This window comes from Gobio gobio, assembly GCF_949357685.1.
Source record: "Gobio gobio genome assembly, chromosome: 23".
NCBI classification, from domain to species: domain Eukaryota; kingdom Metazoa; phylum Chordata; class Actinopteri; order Cypriniformes; family Gobionidae; genus Gobio; species Gobio gobio.
Window position 1 is genome coordinate 2,732,145 of NC_137119.1, and position 20,776 is coordinate 2,752,920.

Here is a 20,776-nt window from a genome sequence, read left to right on the forward strand (position 1 = left end):
CCAATCGTGGAACGGCTGTGTCGTCATCAGAGCCCGTGCAGCCTCATGCAGTCGCTCTGGAGAAACTGCACCGGCTGTAATCGCCGGCTGCTCTCGAATCGCTCTCACGGCACTTTGTTGACATACGTCACTGTCACGTGGCGTCGGCGCTGCCTCAAGTCGGACACAATTTCTAACCGGCATGCACTGCTTCAAGTCAGCCGCCGATCGGTCTGCGCATCGCTGGGTGAAGTCGAACAAGCCTATATTCAACTCCACACACACCAGATCACATGTTCAACTCCACACACACCAGATCACATGTTCAACTCCACACACACCAGATCACATGTTCAACTCCACACACACCAGATCACATGTTCAACTCCACACACACACACCAGATCACATGTTCAGCTCCACACACACCAGATCACATGTTCAGCTCCACACACACCAGATCACATGTTCAACTCCACACACACCAGATCACATGTTCAACTCCACACACACCAGATCACATGATCAACTCCACACACACCAGATCACATGTTCAGCTCCACACACACCAGATCACATGTTCAACTCCACACACACCAGATCACATGTTCAACTCCACACACACCAGATCACATGTTCAACTCCACACACACACCAGATCACATGTTCAACTCCACACACACCAGAAAGACTTCATCTTTATAAATAAACCACAGATTTGAGTTTTAAACTCCTACATTCTCACCTGAAAAAGTCTTAACTACATTTTGTGACACAATAGTAGTATTTTAAATTATGTTGGGTTTCTCATCACATCACTTCACCACATGACAGCAGTGAGCAGGCTCCTGATTGGTTAACGCGCCGCGAATTGGCGCCAAACTTAAAAATGTTCAACTCGGGCGTCAGACGCGAATTCGCTTCAAACGCGTGAATGCACAGAAAGCACCACTCGCGCGTAACACGCTCAATTAGCGTCAAATTTGCGCCTTTCCATTGACTTGACATTGAAATCGCTCCAGACGCTCGATTTGCGTTTGGTGTGAACGCAGTTTTAACCGTGTTTGCACTGACTGAACTGAATGTAATTGATTGGTTTTATCTTTATAGCTCCAGAAGTCCTGAATTATGAGCCAATAAGCACAGCAACCGACATGTGGTGAGTTCCTACATTCCCCTGTTCTCATGTCTCACTGAGGGTCATGTGTCCTCATGGAGGCCGTTAGCACACAGTGAACACTCTTCTGAAGTTTATCACCATGGTTATGATCTATCCTCAAGGGCTATTATTGGATATCCTCTCAAACAACCCGTGTATTGAGAGTGTTTCTCACCAGCGCTGGCTGTTTTCCCTCAGGATATTTTACGCAAGAACATTTGTAACCTGAAGTCATTTTTCAACAATCCTGCTTTGAGAAAGTCTATTTGAGGCCTAAATGTGGTCATGTTGTGTTGATCCTCTCTCTGATAGGAGCATCGGTGTCCTGGCCTATGTGATGCTGACGGGCATCTCTCCATTCCTGGGCGACGATAAGCAGGAAACGTTCCTCAACATCTCCCAGATCAGCGTCAGCTACACTGAGGAAGAGCTGGAGCGGCTGGATGGGGCGGCCGTCCACTTCATCAAGGCCCTGCTCATCAAAGAACCAGAGTGAGACACCAGTGTTTCCAGTACATCTCATATGTAGTTCAGTCATGACACTCTAGAGGGCGCAGGCGATCACATCATCACCGCTGACCTGCAGCCAATGAGATCGCTCGCTCAACATATAAACCGTCTGGTTCAGGGTTTGCTGTGAGCCTATCAGAGTTCTTCTGGACTGAATCTTTAGAGTAAATGCTCTACAGTCAATCAACTCACGTCACTCGTTTGGAAAAGTAACTCAGATATTTTGTTGCTAATTTAAAAGTAATGCGTTACTATTAGGGCTGTCAAAAGATTAGTCGCGATTAATCGCATCCAAAATAAAAGTTTGTGTTTACATAATATATGTGTGTGTACTCTGTTAATTATTATTTATATATAAATACACACACAAGCATGTATATATTTAAGAAAAAAATATTACTTTTATATATAAAACATTTATATTTATATATATTATAGATTATATAAATGTATATACATGCAAATATTTCTTAAATATATACATGAATGTGTGTGTATTTATATATAAATAATAATTAACAGAGTACACACACATATATATTATGTACACACAAACTTTTATTTTGGATGCGATTAATCGCGATTAATCTTTTGACAGCCCTAGTTACTTGAAAAAAGTAATCTGATTACATAACTCAAGTTACTTGTAATGTGTTACGCAAACACTGGTCAGGTCAGAGGTCACTTGTCATGCGTCAGGTCAGAGGTCACTTATCATGCGTCAGGTCAGAGGTCACTCTTAATGCGTCAGGTCAGAGGTCACTCTTCATGCGTCAGGTCAGAGGTCACTCTTCTGCCGCCACTAGACTGCATCACATTGCCTGTATGATATGAAAGCCGTGCTCCAGCTGTTCCTGATGTTGGTGTTGTGTGGACAGGAGCCGGGCCAGTGCTGAAGACTGCCTCAAACACCAGTGGCTCCAGCTGGACCAGCCCATCAGCCCCGATGAAGAAGAAGAAGAAGAAGAAGAGGAGGAGGAGGAGGAGGAGGAGGAGAGCGCTCAGCTGACGGAGGAGCTCATCGTCATGGCCGCCTACACCCTCGGCCAGAGCCTGACCCCGGACCAGAAGGCCATCTCCAAACGCTTCCAGTTCCAGGAGCCCTTCTCCACACTTCCTGGAGGACTGATCTACTGACCCCGCTGACCCCCCGCTGACCCCGCTCTGAAGCCAAACGTGTCCGCTTCTCTCTCTGTGCCATGCTTCAATATCATAAACTGCTCTTGTGTTGTTTTCTTATGCTTGCATTTGCCATGTTTGTACAAAATTAATGTTGTTTGTTTTTCTGCGAGCAGAATTAAATGTAAATTAATCAAATTTTATATTAAGAGATTTCAGTGTCGCGTTTAAAAAGCCATTTTGTATGTTCCGGTCTTTCCTGGGTACACCACAGCAATAACACATGTACACGCGTGTCTCTGTGTATCGGAGCTCATGTTAGAGTTATTACTGTACATTGGTTTGTCACTATAAAGAATATTTTAATGGAAACGTATTTCGAAGTGACTGTCTTGATGCTGTAAATAAAAATTTGTCTCGATGGCCACGTACTCTCGCTCATTATCATCTCAATATGTGAAGGGTAATGAACACATGGTGTAAAATGTGCTTTTGTGGATCCATCAGGTGTTCTGGCAGTAAGAACATTTGTTCAATAATACCTTTTTTTAAGGTTGGCTTGGGAGAGCTGATATTGCTATTAAACTTATTATTATTCTTCTGACCGAAATTTCTGACTCCAACTCCTCCTAGAGCTTTAACTCTACAAACTCCAAACTCGGCTCAGAGCTTCAGACTGTTCTGACTCGGTGTGCTGTATCTTTTCTAACCGATCCGACTCATGGTTTTCCTAAAAATGACTCCCAAAACTCGGAAAAATCCCATTGACTTTCATTGACGGAGAGTTCAGATGAGCCAAGACAGTTCAAACTCCAACTGACAAAATTCAAATTTTGACAGTTGGAGAGGCTCATCAGATCCATTAACTGCCATTCTGTCAACTATTTCTAAACCACTTACACTCACTTAAACTTCCTATCTATCTATCTATCTATCTATCTATCTATCTATCTATCTATCTATCTATCTATCTATCTATCTATCTGTCTGTCTGTCTGTCTGTCTGTCTGTCTGTCTATCTGTCTGTCTGTCGATCTTATCTATCTATCCATCTAGTAAACTATGGTAAATCATGCTAGAACATGGTAAATCAATAGACAGGTAAGGAGATTTATGTGTGGTAGAAGAAGTAAAAGTTAAACAAATGAGACCCTCACATTTACGGGTCGTCACATTTAGGTATGGGAGAGTGGGGGTAAGATGAGCCTTTTTTTCTTCTTATGTGGCCCTCAAGATTAGAGAAAATAAGGCAAAAATACAATGAAAGATATATAAAAATATGGCTTATATATATATATAAAAAAAAACTGTTCATGTGGCTCAATTTAACCCAGGTTAGGGGTAAGTTGCACCATCCGGGTGTAAACGGACCATCTACTGAATCTGAAACACAGGTGAGATTTAAAAACACCTTCAATAATCACATTTCCTTTCACAAAGAGTCATATTTCTTTTCCTAGCGCTAACGTAAACAATATAAAACCAAGCAAATGAAGCTGAAATTTCAATATCTTTAATTATTTAAACCATGTTGAAGATGTTAGGCCATTAGGGACCGCAGGTGGACAGATGTAAATATGATTAATCATCTATCAGAGAAGGGTTTGCTGACGTTTGTTCTTATCAAATAAACTCAAACAAATGCTTTAAGGAAATGATTAACTAAACCAGTCGTGTAACATTACACCAGTTTATACAGAGAGTTAACTCAACTACACTGCCTTATGGAGGGGTTAGTTAAAACGCTGGCTCAATTTACCCCACAGCATTTGGCTCACTTTGCCCCGTAGCTGCCATTTTGGATTAAACCAGCTAGCCTACCAATTCAGGCTCATTTAGCTATATGATATACATGGTTTTATACATTACTAAATAAAATCACCAATCATAAATATCTCTAGACCTGGACAGATTATCATCCGTTATGATAAAGTTTTACATTTGACAAGCCAAAAAAAAAAATACGTTTTTAAAGTAAACGTGTGCCTTCCACTCCTCCAATGTGTGTGTCCTTTTCACAGTCGGGCAGAAATGATGAGAAATATACGGTCACATGACAATAAAAGTGTGCGGTTGCCAAGATAAAGGGGTGGGTCAACTTACCCACTGACTCATCTTACCCCACTCCCCCTAAACTTCCAGCAGTGAACGAGAGACTACATGACATATATTGTTTGTGTTCCCATTTGCTCGAATAGCAGAAGAAAAACTCCACCATTGTGTTTCCACAACATTTCAATTCAGAGTAAAGACAAATGGAGAAAGACGTCTTTTGACGTTTGTTTTGTTTTAGTTATTTGATGGAAAGGTAGTATAATACTAAGTTTTAATAATGTACATACATTAATTAATGAAAATGTAAAAACTTGCAGTATTTAAGAAGCTGGTGACCGTTAAAGCGCGTCATCAGTCTGTGAGGAATGGCTTTTGTTTTGGCGCCCTCTGCTGGGTGACGTCATGTCATTGTTTTGCGTTGCCTAGTGCCGACACAAACGTTTATTTTTTAGTTGTGCTTTTTTTTTATATAATAATAATTATTACTAGTAGTAGTATTCATATACATGTACATTTTGGTAAAATTGGTATAAAATATTATAGATCTGAAAACACTGATATAAAGAATTAACGGGCGTGTATTAATCAGCTCATTCTGCACGTGAACGCGCCGGTGGTCGCCGCGCGCTCGGGTGTCCGCGGTCCCGCGGTGATGTGTGATGTGTGATTGATTAGAGGTCTTGTAGGCCGCGGTTGTGCGCTTCGCTGACAGTGAACGCGGAACCGGACGTCAGAGGACCGGGAGAGAGGTGATGAGATGCGCTGAACCGCTGTCGGATCACCGTGACGCGTCTCTTCGCCATGGAGGACTGGGCCGAGTGTTTGGATGAGGCCGTGCGGATCGCGCGCAGAGCCGGGCAGGTAAACCGCGACACGCGCGCGAACGGCGACGGGCTCGAGCAGCTCTAGTGCTGACACATTCTCGGGCACGCGCGCACACACACACACACCGCGCGGTTTCCATGTTGCTGGATCCTGTCGACACACACGACCGCGTTAATCCGACACGAATGCGACATTATCACCGATTATTACACTATAAACTACAGGATGTGCTTCTTCAGGTTGCCTGTTATTAATAACCTGATAAAGATTAATATCTGATCGATTGTGGACTGATGTAACATGTGGAGAAGCTTTAGGACAATACATTAATACTAATAATTATTGTATTGTTGTTGTCAATACATTTAAATAAGTAATTAATAATAGTCTGTGGTTATTATTATTAAATATAAATTAATTATAAATAGTAGTATTGTAATAATACTCTATTATTATTATTATTATTATCACCATCTATACATATAAATAATGATAACAAAATAGTTTATTATTATATAGTCTATTATTATTGTTAATAATAAATATAAATAATGTATACTATTATTATTAATAATAATAATACATATACATTAATATAAATAATTATAACAAAAGAAGTTTATTATTATAGCATTGTTAGCACAATATTATAATTTATATTTTGTAATGATAACAATAGTATCTTATAATTATATTATTGTTATTATTATATAGTTTATTATTATTATTCATTATCATTAAGTCAAGTCAACTTTATTTATATAGCGCTTTAACAATGCAGATTGTTTCAAAGCAGCTTTACAGCAAAATAATGCAGCATAATATTATTCAGCCATTCTGGAGAAAACAGTGATGTCATCAGCTCATATCAGTCATCATACAGTGACAGTGTGGGCTTTACATCAGTCATTTAGTTTAATAATTAGATTTATTTGGATATTTTAGTTGAACATGTAGTGTCTCCAACTGAGCAGCCCAAAGCCCATCAGGAGCAGAATGGAGGAAAATAACCCTTGGAGAAACCAGGCTCAGTCGGGGGGGCAGTTCTCCTCTGGCCAATCAACACACAGCGCATGATTATTATTCTGGAAACTTTACAGGTCAGAGGTCATAATAGATCGGAATATTCGAAGGATCTGAGTCATCGCGCCGGAGACGGGTTTATTGAGGACGACGTGTCGATGAGGCAGCTTCAGGAGGAGGAGAATTGGTCATTAGTAAATATACATTCATATAAATAATGATAGCAAAAGCATTTAATTATTATTTTTATAGCCTATTGTGTGTGTGTGTGTGTGTGTGTGTGTGTGTGATGGGTAGGTTTAGGGGCAGGGGCAGTGTGTGTGTGTGTGTGTGTGTGTGTGTGTGTGTGTGTGTGTGTGTGTGTGTGTGTGTGTGTGTGTGTGTGTGTGATGGTTAGGTTTAGGGGCAGTGTGTGTGTGTGTGTGTGTGTGTGTGTGTGTGATGGTTAGGTTTAGGGGCAGGGGCAGTGTGTGTGTGTGTGTGTGTGTGTGTGTGTGTGTGTGTGTGATGGTTAGGTTTAGGGGCAGGGGCAGTGTGTGTGTGTGTGATGGGTAGTTTTAGGGGCAGGGGCTGTGTGTGTGTGTGTGTGTGTGTGTGTGTGTCAGGTGGTGTGTGTGTGTGTGTGATGGGTAGTTTTAGGGGCAGGGGCGTGTGTGTGTGTGTGTGTGTGTGTGTGTGTGTGTGTCAGGTGGTGTGTGTGTGTGTATGTGTGTCAGGTGGTGTGTGTGTGTGTGTGTGTGTGTGTGTGTGTGTGTGTGTGTGTGTGTGTGTGTGTGATGGGTAGTTTTAGGGGCTGTGTGTGTGTGTGTGTGTGTGATGGGTAGGTTTAGGGGCAGGGTGTGTGTGTGTGTGTGTGTGTGTGTGTGTGTGTGTGTGTGTGTGTGTGTGTGTGTGTGTGTGATGGGTAGTTTTAGGGGCTGTGTGTGTGTGTGTGTGTGATGGGTAGGTTTAGGGGCAGGGTGTGTGTGTGTGTGTGTGTGTGTGTGTGTGTGTGTGTGTGATGGGTAGGTTTAGGGGCAGGGTGTGTGTGTGTGTGTGTGTGTGTGTGTGTGTGTGTGTGTGTGTGTGTGTGTGTGTGTGTGTGTGTGTGTGTGTGTGTGTGTGTGTGTGTGTGTGTGTGTGTGTGTGTGTGTGTGTGTGATGGGTAGGTTTAGGGGCAGTGTGTGTGTGTGTGTGTGTGTGTGTGTGTGTGTGTGTGTGTGATGGGTAGGTTTAGGGGCTGTGTGTGTGTGTGTGTGTGATGGGTAGGTTTAGGGGCAGGGTGTGTGTGTGTGTGTGTGTGTGTGTGATGGGTAGGTTTAGGGGCAGGGTGTGTGTGTGTGTGTGTGTGTGTGTGTGTGTGTGTGTGATGGGTAGGTTTAGGGGCAGGGGCAGGGGCTGTGTGTGTGTGTGTGTGTGTGTGTGTGTGTGTGTGTGTGTGTGTGTGTGTGTGTGTGTGTGTGTGTGTGTGTGTGTGTGTGTGTGTGTGTGTGTGTGTGTGTGTGTGTGTGTGTGTGTGTGTGTGTGTGTGTGTGTGTGTGTGTGTGTGTGTGTGTGTGTGTGTGTAGTAATCGTGCTGTTCGCATGTAGTTGGACACTTGACGCTTTGGCTTGCTCAGTTGGGGACACTTAATTTTTCAACTAAATATCCAAATAAATCTGATTATTAAACTAAATTATTGATCTAAAGCCCACACTGTCACTGTATGATAACTGAAATGAGCTGATGACATCAGTGTTTTCTCCAGAATGGCTGAATAAAATGATGCTGCATTATTTTCCTGTTTAACACTGTAAAGCTGCTTTGAAACGATCTGCATTGTTAAGCGCTATATAAATAAAGCTGACTTGAGCATTTTGAGTTTACTGTAACCCTGGAGCTATAACTAACCCAAGGGCCCCATAGTAGCCCATCTCGGTGCCACGTTTTCTACCACAGAAATAATTAGTATTTTTTTTTTTTTTTAAATCTTCAAAGCACAGAGATAACATGAATACGGTCTGAATATTCAATTTTAAAATGAAGTAGGCCTATATATTAATATTCCAGGCTGCAACACATTAACTCCAGATATGAGGTCAAAGCGAACAGGTTTCCAGAAACAACAACAACTTTAGAGCATGCGATGCCTTAAGGAGTTTTTAAAACCTGTGAGCTCCTAAATTTGAGGTATTTAGTGTGGTTTGGGAAGCCTGACCCACAGCAGGATGTTGGGCATGGGAACTCCCCATTGGCTGAGCTCAGTCTGAGGGGCGGGACAAACAAACATGTGTATTTCTCTGATCTACATATGTGCATTTTAAGATGTTTGAAGGCTAAAAAAATATGATAAATAGCTTTCAAAACATGTTAGTGGGCAGGCTTCACCCCCACCTTGCCCTTATGTTAATCCGGCCTGGAAATGGCTGACATGGACTGTTTTAAAATACGGTGAATAAGCTCAATGTGCCGCTTTAGCTAGCTTGTAGTCTCAATAGAGTGAGTTCAGGGCGATTGGGACACTTTTATCCAGGTCATCTCAATGGGAAAGAGTGTCCCAATCACCCTGAACTCACTCTATATAGAGCTCAAACTGAGCAAAGAGCGCTTTTTACAACTCTCCAGCTAGCTCCTGATTGGTCAAAGGATTAGTTCACTTTCAAATAAACTTTTGCTTATAATTTACTCACGCCCTTGTCATCCAAGATGTCCATGTCTTTCTGTCTTCAGTCGAAAAGAAATGAAGATTTTTGATGAAAAGATTTCAGGATATTTCTCCATATAATGGAAGTCAATAGACCCCAAACGGTTCAAGGGTCAAATGAGAGGTTCAGTGCAGCTTCAAAAGGGCTTTAAACCACATCAAACGGCACCAGACGATCAATAAGGGTCTTATCGCCAAACCATCGGCCATTTTTTTTTAAATAAATAAAGTTTAAGTTTTATAAGCACAAATGCTCGCCGTGCTCTGTTCAGTGACGTCACGTAAAACACAATTACGTTGAAAAGGTCGCGCTAGAGCAGGGTCAAAGGGCGTTTGAATATGTGGATTCGGTCCTCCTTCCGCTCATCTGTAAACACTGACTCGCTACTTCCACCTGCTCTAGCGCGACCTTTTCAACGTAATTGTGTTTTACTCTCTCTCTCTGTGTGTGTGTGTGTGTGTGTGTGTGTGTGTGTGTGTGTGTGTGTGTGTGTGTGTTAGGTGGTGTCGTGTGCGGTGCAGCAGGAGAAGTGTGTGCGCAGTAAGAGCACTCCCACAGATCTGGTGACGGAGGCGGATCAGCAGGTGGAGGAGCTCATCATCTCCACGCTCCGCCAGAAGTACCCAGAGCACAGGTTCATCACACACACACACACACACACACACACACACACACACACACACACACACACACACACACACACACACACACACACACACACACACACACACACACACACACACACACACACACACACACACACACACACACACACACACACACACACACACACGCATCTTCCTCATTCCAAACATCAAGTGCTCGTGTATCAGGATCATTCTCTGATTCACACTGATCTGACACTCGTGTTATTATTAGCAAAAACTACAACAAATCATTTGCAGTCGTGAAGCTCGTGTGAAATCTGTCCAATGGCGGGACGGAGCGTCATAAGCGAGTGACATCATCAGCCAGGAAACTATAAAGCACCTGAGGTGACCATCAGGGATGGAGATTAGCACCCGCCGCCGCCAGCCGAATGCGGTGATGTTGTGTTGTGGCGGGTAAACTCGCTTCAGCTGCCGGCCACCGTGGCGGGTAAATAAAAATAGTAGCGATGCACCGAATATTCGGCCACCGATAATGTTCGTTCGATAATGGCCCAAAAGCGCATTTTCGGTTTTCGGCTGAATGAATTTTATCACCGAAACAACACGGCCGGAATGTTGTGATGACGCAAACAGAAAGCGCGACCCTGCACGTGCTCGTCTGAAGCAGCATGTCTGCGGTGAGGACTTCAGTATATCTGAGAAACACACACACATCTGCTCCATGGCCAATCACTGACAGCCAGAGCTCATGTTCTGCATGAGAAGAGGAACACACTTCACTGAGAAACACAACGGCTTCCACCAGCAAACAAACCAAATGTGGGACAATGTGGGACATGTTACCAACACTAAAACAGAAGTATTTTTAAAATGCATTCTAAGAAATCTAAATAATTCGTAATAAATAATTATTCACGGTATTTTGAAGTGCCCACGGGAGCAATATGGTGCATGTTCATTATTGTGATATATATATATCTGGTATTACCGTATACCAGCACATGTCTACACACACTAGAGCTGAGGTCAAGCTCATTAACCCTGACCAATGAATGAGCTGAAGACCAGCCTCAGCAACCCCTGGAGAAACTCCTGACAGGAGCGCTAATGAAGCCTCAACACACACACACACACACACACACACACCAGGACTGATTCACACTGAAGCTCACACTGTCATCACACGCCATCAACACGCCATCCACACGCTTCACAACACGCCAAGCAGAGGCGGTCCCACAGCGCCCCTATAAATCTGGCCTTCATATGACACATAAAAACCTTAAAGGTACTAAAAATCAAACTGAAAATAATAATAATAAAGCTGAACAGACATTGAAAAAATGACAAAAACACAATATAATGACTAAAACTGAAAAAATATAAAATTGAAACATTTATAATCTTTATTTAAGTATTTGCATATTATATTTCATTGACAGCTAACTGAAATAAGTTAAAGTTGATGTACTAAAATTACTGAAACTGGACATAAATATAATAATAAAATAAAAATTAAAGATAAACAAAAATTTTAAAACTGCCAAAAGCACAACACAATTACTAAACCTGAAAATATAAAAATGAAATGGAAATATTAGATGCAAATACTTAAATGAAAATTATAAATGTTTGACAGGGAGCTGAAATCAGTTTAAGTTGATGTACTAAAATTACTAAAAAAATAAATTAATATAATAATAAAAATAATAAATACAATTAAAATAAATTAAACCTCAGCAAGCATTTAAAAAAAATGACAAAAACTCATAATAAAGTTACTAAAACTGAACATATAAAAATAAAACTGAATTCAGGATATTAATAGATATAATACATAACACTAAATAAGGACCATCAGTATTGGGTTTTGCAAAATGAAAAGATTTGAAGCTTTGCTTTCTATAAAAGGGCTCTACTGACTGTAAATAGTTGAATGTGTGGATAATGTTGTGTAATAACTGGTGTTGAAGGTTCATCGGCGAGGAGTCGTCCGCCGCAGGGGTCAAGTGTCAACTGACCAATAACCCCACCTGGATCATTGACCCCATCGACGGCACCTGTAACTTTGTGCACAGGTACGAGAAGCATCTTCAAATATTGAGTTTCATTCAGAAATATAGATAACACTTTATTTTAAGGGTCCAGAATAATGCATTAGTTAAGCATTAATTAAGGGTTAACTTGTTCACAACTAAGCATTAGTTAAGCACCAACACACTAGTAATTAATGATTAACTTTACATTTAAAGGGTCCGTAATTATGCATTAGTTAAACTAGTAATTAATGATTAACTTTACATTTAAAGGGTCCGTAATTATGCATTAGTTAAACTAGTAATTAATGATTAACTTTACATTTAAAGGGTCCGTAATTATGCATTAGTTAAACTAGTAATTAATGATTAACTTTACATTTAAAGGGTCCGTAATTATTAGGGATGGGACGAAATATCGTTTGACAAAATATCGCGATACAATAACGTGACGAAACGCATCGAGGTCGAAAAAAAATGGATCGCGAAATAAAGATAGATGGCACTGCTGCATGATTTGCGTAGTATATAGATAATTTAGTGTATTATATGTGTGTGTATGTATATAGGGCTGACATACAGTCTATGGTGGCAGGCTGGCAGGACCATCTGCTGATCAAGCAGGGTAAAACTAAATGAAAAAATATATATCCGGGGAACGGTGCGGTACGTCGTCACGTCAAGTCAGCGCATGTTGCAACAACAACACTGCAGTGTACAGCGAGCTAACAAATAGCATTAGTACCAACTGCTTTGCTCCCAAACAGCCGACCATGGTCAAATGAGGTCGAAATTGAGGACGCTCCGCCTGGATACAAGTCATGTCTGGCAGTATTTTGGCTTTCTCATTAAAAAAGACAAAGACGGCAATAGAGTAACTGACAAGACTAAAACTGTGTGTAAAGGCGGGCGTACACGGTGCGAGTTCGGACACTCGGGAGGTCGTGAGATATTGCACACGTTACGAGTCAGTTAAAATGATAATCACGTCAAAGCAGCTGGTACACGGCACGACTGTCCGCATGAGTTTTATCCCGAGCCGGCGGCAATCACGTGAGCCTTTGCGCTTAACACAGAGACCGGAGCTTTCAATGTTGCAGCTATAGCTTCAGATAGAAAAATGACGGAAATATTGTGCAAATGATTTGTTGAAAAGCAACAGTAGCCATTCCGTTAAACATAACTTATGAGAGAGAGAGAGAGATAGAGGATTTTGAATTTCAAAATCTATTTATTACAAAAAGTACACACTGTTAAAAGAGAGACAGTGTTTGCACACACTGTGTGGTTGCTGCCACGGAGATATAGCCCCATCGATCTAACCTGCGTGGTTGTGTATGATTTGGCAATAAGTTGTTGTTATACAGTAATATTTTTGTCTTTTTTTTTCCTTTTTTGATATCGTATCGTGACGTATCGTATCGTGACCCTGGCATATCGAGGTGCATCATATCGTGAGTTTTAGTGTATCGTCCCATCCCTAGTAATTATGCATTAGTTAAACTAGTAATTAATGATTAACTTTACATTTAAAGGGTCCGTAATTATGCATTAGTTAAACTAGTAATTAATGATTAACTTTACATTTAAAGGGTCCGTAATTATGCATTAGTTAAACTAGTAATTAATGATTAACTTTACATTTAAAGGGTCCGTAATTATGCATTAGTTAAACTAGTAATTAATGATTAACTTTACATTTAAAGGGTCCGTAATTATGCATTAGTTAAACTAGTAATTAATGATTAACTTTACATTTAAAGGGTCCGTAATTATGCATTAGTTAAACTAGTAATTAATGATTAACTTTACATTTAAAGGGTCCGTAATTATGCATTAGTTAAACTAGTAATTAATGATTAACTTTACATTTTAAGGGTCCGTAATTATGCATTAGTTAAACTAGTAATTAATGATTAACTTAACATTACAGTAAGGGCATATTAGACATTATTTACAACTTAAGCCATATATTATTTTTCTGTAGCTGTGTAATTATATGTCTGTATTTTCTGTTAAGTTAACTGAACAATAAGCTAGTAATTATGTTTAATTACTGCTGATTTTGCCGTTATAAATTGCTAAAATAGTGTAATAAAGGCAATTTGAGCCCCTATTCTGAAGTGAAAGTTTAATCCTCATTAATTATGGCACTTATTGAGTTATCACTAAACATTTCGCTGTTTCGACTTCTGCTGCAAACTCGGTTTAGTACTGTATTAATGGTAGTTAGGCTTAATTATTGGCTTATTCTGGTTAATAAACTTAAATATCATTCAATAAGTGCCATAATTAATGAGGATTAAACTTTCACTTCAGAATAGGGGCTCAAATTGCCTTTATTACACTATTTTAGCAATTTATAACGGCAAAATCAGCAGTAATTAAACATAATTACTAGCTTATTGTTCAGTTAACTTAACAGAAAATACAGACATATAATTACACAGCTACAGAAAAATAATATATGGCTTAAGTTGTAAATAATGTCTAATATGCCCTTACTGTAATGTTAAGTTAATCATTAATAACTATTGTGTCCATTCTTAACTAATGCATAATTGTGAACAAGCAAATCATTAATTACTAGTTTAACTAATGCATAATTACGGACCCTTAAAATGTAAAGTTAATCATTAATTACTAGTTTAACTAATGCATAATTACGGACCCTTTAAATGTAAAGTTAATCATTAATTACTAGTTTAACTAATGCATAATTACGGACCCTTTAAATGTAAAGCAAATCATTAATTACTAGTTTAACTAATGCATAATTACGGACCCTTTAAATGTAAAGTTAATCATTAATTACTAGTGTGTTGGTGCTTAACTAATGCTTAGTTGTGAACAAGTTAACCCTTAATTAATGCTTAACTAATGCATTATTCTGGACCCTTAAAATAAAGTGTTACTGAAATCTATTGTTCGGTTCCCAACACACACCCCTTGGCCTGCAGCTTCCCCATGGTGGCGGTGAGCATCGGATTCGCTGTGAGGAAAGAGGTAGAGCTCGGATGATTGGTCAGAATAGCGGTCATGTGTTTGTATGTGAAGTGATGAAGCCTGTCTGTCTCTCAGCTGGAGTTTGGGGTGATCTACCACTGCTTCGACGGGACGCTGTATACGGCCAGGAGAGGGCATGGGGCCTTCTGCAACGGGGTCCGGATACAGGTCTCCAAAGAGAAGGGTATTCAATGATCTGCAATTACTGATCATCTAAACCAGGGGCGTCCAATCCGGCTCCTGGACAGGGTTTCCGCAAAGTCTTAAAAAGTCAAAATCTAAATTTTAGGCCTTAAAAAGTCTTACATTTGCTGAAGTATTCGGTTCTAGGTCTTAAAGGATTAGTTCACTTTTAAATAAACTTTTGCTGATCATTTACTCTCCCCCATGTCATCCGAGATGTCCATGTCTTTCTGTCTGCAGTCGAACAGAAATGAAGGTTTTTGATGAAAACATTCCAGGGTTGTTCTCCATATAATGGACTTCAATGGGCTCCAAACGGTTCAAGGTCCAAATGTCAGTTTCAGTGCAGCTTCAAACGACACCAGATGATGAATAAGGGTCTGATCTAGACAAACCATCAGTTTCTGAGAGAAACCCAGCAGTATTTATGATATTATTTTATCTCTTATCAGACGAGCGTGATCATCTCTGAGCTCCGCCATAACTTCCGCTAAGTGAGGTCAAAATACGAGCGTGATCATGGATATATCAATAGTAGATGCCTCATTCTACTGATCCGTAAAGGTGCTAATGAGGCATCTACGTATACATCTATGACCACGATCTAATTTGACCTCACTCTCCGGAAGTTATGGCTGAGCTCAGAGATGATCACGTTCGTCTGATAAGAGGTAAAATAATATCATAAATACTGCTGGGTTTCTCTCAGAAACTGATGGTTTGTCTAGATCAGACCCTTATTCATCATCTGGTGTCGTTTGAAGCTGCACTGAAACTGTCATTTGAACCGTTTGGAGCCCATTGAAGTCCATTATATGGAGAAAAACCCTGGACTGTTTTCATCCAAAACCTTCATTTCTGTTCGACTGCAGAAAGAAAGACATGGACATCTCGGATGACATGGGGGAGAGTAAATGATCAGCAAAAGTTTATTTTAAAGTGAACTAATCCTTTAACAACATTTTAAACAGGTCTTAATTTTCCTATGTCCATGTAACGCTACCTCTAAAGCTCATTGAAATCCTGCAGCACTTTAGAATGTTTTTATTTTTTTATTCAAAAAGGGTGTTGTAGTTCTTTCTTTCGCTAGTCCAAATATAATATGCTGCATTACGACTACAAATCACACTAACATGCAGCTTATTTTGCAGCCAATCAGCTTTCGTGTTATTGGAATCTCTTTGAGATTGTACCACAGACACATGAAAGGGATTTTATTCTTCAGCTAATAGTCCTCTAGTTTTGTGTTTCTGCGATTACGAAAAATCAACATGCATTTTTTTTTTTTAATCCTGCATTATTCGTAAACCGAAATAAACAACATTTATGTATTTTGTTTGTTCTTTTGTCATGCGTGACTATTGTGCATCTAACGTAACACGTAATATGGTAAATGTGGTATCCTAATTATGAAAAAATGCACATTTCTGGAAATTGACACCACAAATTCAGTCATTTTGATCTCAAAAATCAGGAAAATCCCCACCTCGCAACTTACAGGACTTAAAGGATCTGCTGCTAACATCTTGGTGTCAGACACCACAGCACAGCTTCAGGGGTCTAGAGGAGTCCATGCCTCGATGGGTCAGGGGGACCAACACAATATTAGGTCATAATGTTATGCCTGATCGGTGTATTCCTCCAGTGTAGATCAGCTGTTCTCTGTGTGAATATACAGTAAAGTGTGATTTATTCCTGTGATCTTCATCATCATTACTCCAGTCTTCAGTGTCACATGACCCTTCACTAATCATTCTCATATCAACACACACTTATGATTATTATCAGTGTTAAAATCAGTTCATATTTCTGTGGAAAGCGTCTGAATGAATACGAAGTTCAAAAGAACAGCATTTATTTGAAACAATGTAATTACTGTCACTTTTAAACTATAAAATAAAAGTATAGATATAAAATAAAACATACAGACCCAAAACTCTATATTTAAAAAATGCACTTTATGGATTTAATCTCATGTTTTTGCTGCAAGCCTTTGATATTTAAATCTCCAGCGTACAGTGAATGTTACAGTACGTGATGATGCGTTTCCTGTCTCGCTCAGATGTGTCCAAGGCCCTCATCCTCACCGAGATCGGGGCCAAGAGAGACTCTGCCACGCTGGACATCTTCCTGGGGAATATGAAGAAAATGTTGAGCGCGCCGACTCATGGGTACGGCCATATCAGAGGCTTTTTACTTTAAAATATCACATTTAATTCTCGTTGTACAAGCAATTTCCGAGTGAAATAGTTCTAAAGTAAATCCTTCACCACTGTTTTTCAGGCCAACATGATTGACTCTTAAAGGATTAGTTCACTTTCAAATAAACTTTTGCTTATAATTTACTCACGCCCTTGTCACCCAAGATGTCCATGTCTTTCTGTCTTCAGTCGAAAAGAAATGAAGATTTTTGATGAAAAGATTTCAGGATTTTTCTCCATATAATGGAAGTCAATAGACCCCAAACGGTTCAAGGTCCAAATGAGAGGTTCAGTGCAGCTTCAAAAGGGCTTTAAACCACATCAAACGGCTCCAGACGATCAATAAGGGTCTTATCTAGCCAAACCATCTGCCATTTTTTTTTTTTTTTTAATAAATAAAGTTTACGTTTTATAAGAACAAATGCTCGCCTCGCATCGTCTGGAACCGTTTGATGTGGTTTAAAGCCCTTTTGAAGCTGTACTGAACCTCTCATTTGGACCTTGAACCGTTTGGGGTCTATTGACTTCCATTATAAGATCCTGAAATCTTTTCATCAAAAATCTTCACATCTTTTCGACTGAAGACAGAAAGACATGGACATCTTGGATGACAAGGGGGTGAGTAAATTATAAGCAAAAGTTTATTTGAAAGTGAACTAATCTTTTAATAATGCCAGGAACATAAGTTTTTCACTCGCTGACAAAAGCCCGAAATCAGTAGACAATAGAGATGCAACAATAGAGATGCAACAATAGACATGCAACAATAGAGATGTAACAATAGAGATGCAACAATAGAGATGCAACAATAGAGATGCAACAATAGACATGCAACAATAGACATGCAACAATAGACATGCAACAATAGAGATGCAACAATAGACATGCAACAATAGACATGCAACAATAGACATGCAACAATAGACATGCAACAATAGAGATGCAACAATAGACATGCAACAATAGACATGCAACAATAGAGATGCAACAATAGACATGCAACAATAGACATGCAACAATAGACATGCAACAATAGACATGCAACAATAGACATGCAACAATAGACATGCAACAATAGACATGCAACAATAGAGATGCAACAATAGACATGCAACAATAGACATGCAACAATAGACATGCAACAATAGACATGCAACAATAGACATGCAACAATAGACATGCAACAATAGACATGCAACAATAGACATGCAACAATAGACATGCAACAATAGACATGCAACAATAGACATGCAACAATAGACATGCAACAATAGACATGCAACAATAGACATGCAACAATAGAGATGCAACAATAGACATGCAACAATAGACATGCAACAATAGAGATGCAACAATAGACATGCAACAATAGACATGCAACAATAGAGATGCAACAATAGACATGCAACAATAGACATGCAACAATAGACATGCAACAATAGACATGCAACAATAGACATGCAACAATAGACATGCAACAATAGACATGCAACAATAGAGATGCAACAATAGACATGCAACAATAGACATGCAACAATAGACATGCAACAATAGAGATGCAACAATAGAGATGCAACAATAGAGATGCAACAATAGAGATGCAACAATAGAGATGCAACAATAGAGATGCAACAATAGAGATGCAACAATAGAGATGCAACAATAGAGATGCAACAATAGACATGCAACAATAGAGATGCAACAATAGAGATGCAACAATAGAGATGCAACAATAGACATGCAACAATAGAGATGCAACAATAGAGATGCAACAATAGAGATGCAACAATAGAGATGCAACAATAGAGATGCAACAATAGACATGCAACAATAGACATGCAACAATAGACATGCAACAATAGAGATGCAACAATAGAGATGCAACAATAGAGATGCAACAATAGAGATGCAACAATAGAGATGCAACAATAGAGATGCAACAATAGAGATGCAACAATAGACATGCAACAATAGAGATGCAACAATAGAGATGCAACAATAGAGATGCAACAATAGAGATGCAACAATAGACATGCAACAATAGACATGCAACAATAGAGATGCAACAATAGAGATGCAACAATAGACATGCAACAATAGAGATGCAACAATAGAGATGCAACAATAGAGATGCAACAATAGAGATGTGCGCTTTTAGGCCACGCCCACACCGGTGGGGATCCAACGCTCTCCATTGACTTTGTAGGAGCCGCTTGGTTTAAATACACGTGTATTGCCATGATTGGTCAAATAAGTATCCCAATTTGTGCTATATAAATATGCTAGCCTAGACCAGGGGTTTTCAAACTGGGGTCCGGGGAAATGTCTAGAGAAAAAACATGATTTAAAAAAAAAAAAAAGGAATAAATAAGATCAAAATAAATAAATACGTGATTAAATGTTAAATTAACGTACAAAAATACCATTAAAATAAGTAAATTTGCTTAATTTATCATTTATTTATATAAATTAATTTCTTATATATATATATATATATATATATATATATATATATATATATATATATATATATATATATATATATATATATATATATATATATATATATATATATATATATATATTAAATTAAGTACATGCATAAATTAGATGAAAACAAAAATAAATACGTGATTAAATGTTAAATTAATATAATAAAATGTAAAAAAAAAATAATACAAATTTGATTAGCCTAAAGAATTAACCGATTACATTAACGCTTAATATAAATTAATAAAAATTGAATTTAAATAAACAAATAAATTATAGATTTAACAGTTTTTTTATTATAGTGAAAGTAGAAAACATAACTTAATAAACTGGGGTCTGGGGAAATGTCCAGAGAAAAAACATGATTTAAAAAATGTATAAATTAATAAATAAGATCAAAATAAACAAATAAGTGATAAAATGTTAAATTAACGTACAAAAATAAGTAATACAATTAAAATAAGTAAATCTGCTTAATTTGTCATTTATATATTTGTATAAATTAATTTCTGTATATATTTAAATTAATGTGTGTATATATATATATTAAATTAATTACATGCATAAATTAGATGAAAACATAAATAAGTGTGAAACTAACGTAAACAAAAAATGTTTGATTCGTCTAAAGAATTAATCGATTAAAAAATTAATTAATAAAAATTGAATTTAAATAAACAAATAAATGATAGATTTAACAGTTTGTTATTAGAGTGAAATAGAGTAGAAAACATAACTTCTATAATATGCATGTTTAGTGTATTAATTGTGTGTTTATAAAGGCAGACTTCAGGATGAGGAGGTTTGACCTTTGCCCTGGCCTAGACACTCCTGTAGTGTGAGAAGAACAGTGTGTACTTACAGCATCTCATCCATGGTGCAATATAAGTGTGTGTGTGGTAATATAAACAGCAT

The 20,776-nt window shown here is 38.6% G+C and overlaps 2 protein-coding genes across 6 annotated transcripts in view; both read left to right on the plus strand.

The window, feature by feature from the left end:
• The window catches only part of stk17a (serine/threonine kinase 17a), an 83,833-nt gene extending 80,464 nt beyond the window's left edge, over nt 1–3,369 (plus strand). The window contains exons 5-7 of one of the 2 annotated variants that reach the window (XM_079806033.1): nt 1,090–1,138; nt 1,451–1,630; nt 2,527–3,369. In XM_079806033.1, coding sequence (XP_079662159.1) covers nt 1,090–1,138; nt 1,451–1,630; nt 2,527–2,785 — 488 coding nt within the window. In that variant the 3' untranslated portion in view covers nt 2,786–3,369. The remainder of the gene's footprint in view (nt 1–1,089; nt 1,139–1,450; nt 1,631–2,526) is intronic. The other variant, XM_079806034.1, reaches the window with a different exon arrangement.
• A 2,045-nt stretch (nt 3,370–5,414) lies between these two features.
• Nucleotides 5,415–20,776, plus strand: part of impa2 (inositol monophosphatase 2) — a 246,568-nt gene continuing 231,206 nt past the window's right edge. For 3 of the 4 annotated variants that reach the window (XR_013815656.1, XR_013815657.1, XM_079805959.1), the window contains exons 1-6: nt 5,415–5,683; nt 9,835–9,968; nt 11,919–12,023; nt 14,942–14,987; nt 15,063–15,171; nt 17,233–17,341. Coding sequence is in view for 1 of the 4 variants with exons in the window: in XM_079805959.1 (XP_079662085.1) it covers nt 5,624–5,683; nt 9,835–9,968; nt 11,919–12,023; nt 14,942–14,987; nt 15,063–15,171; nt 17,233–17,341 (563 nt within the window). In the remaining 3 variants the exon portion in view is untranslated. The remainder of the gene's footprint in view (nt 5,684–9,834; nt 9,969–11,918; nt 12,024–14,941; nt 14,988–15,062; nt 15,172–17,232; nt 17,342–20,776) is intronic. The other variant, XR_013815658.1, reaches the window with a different exon arrangement.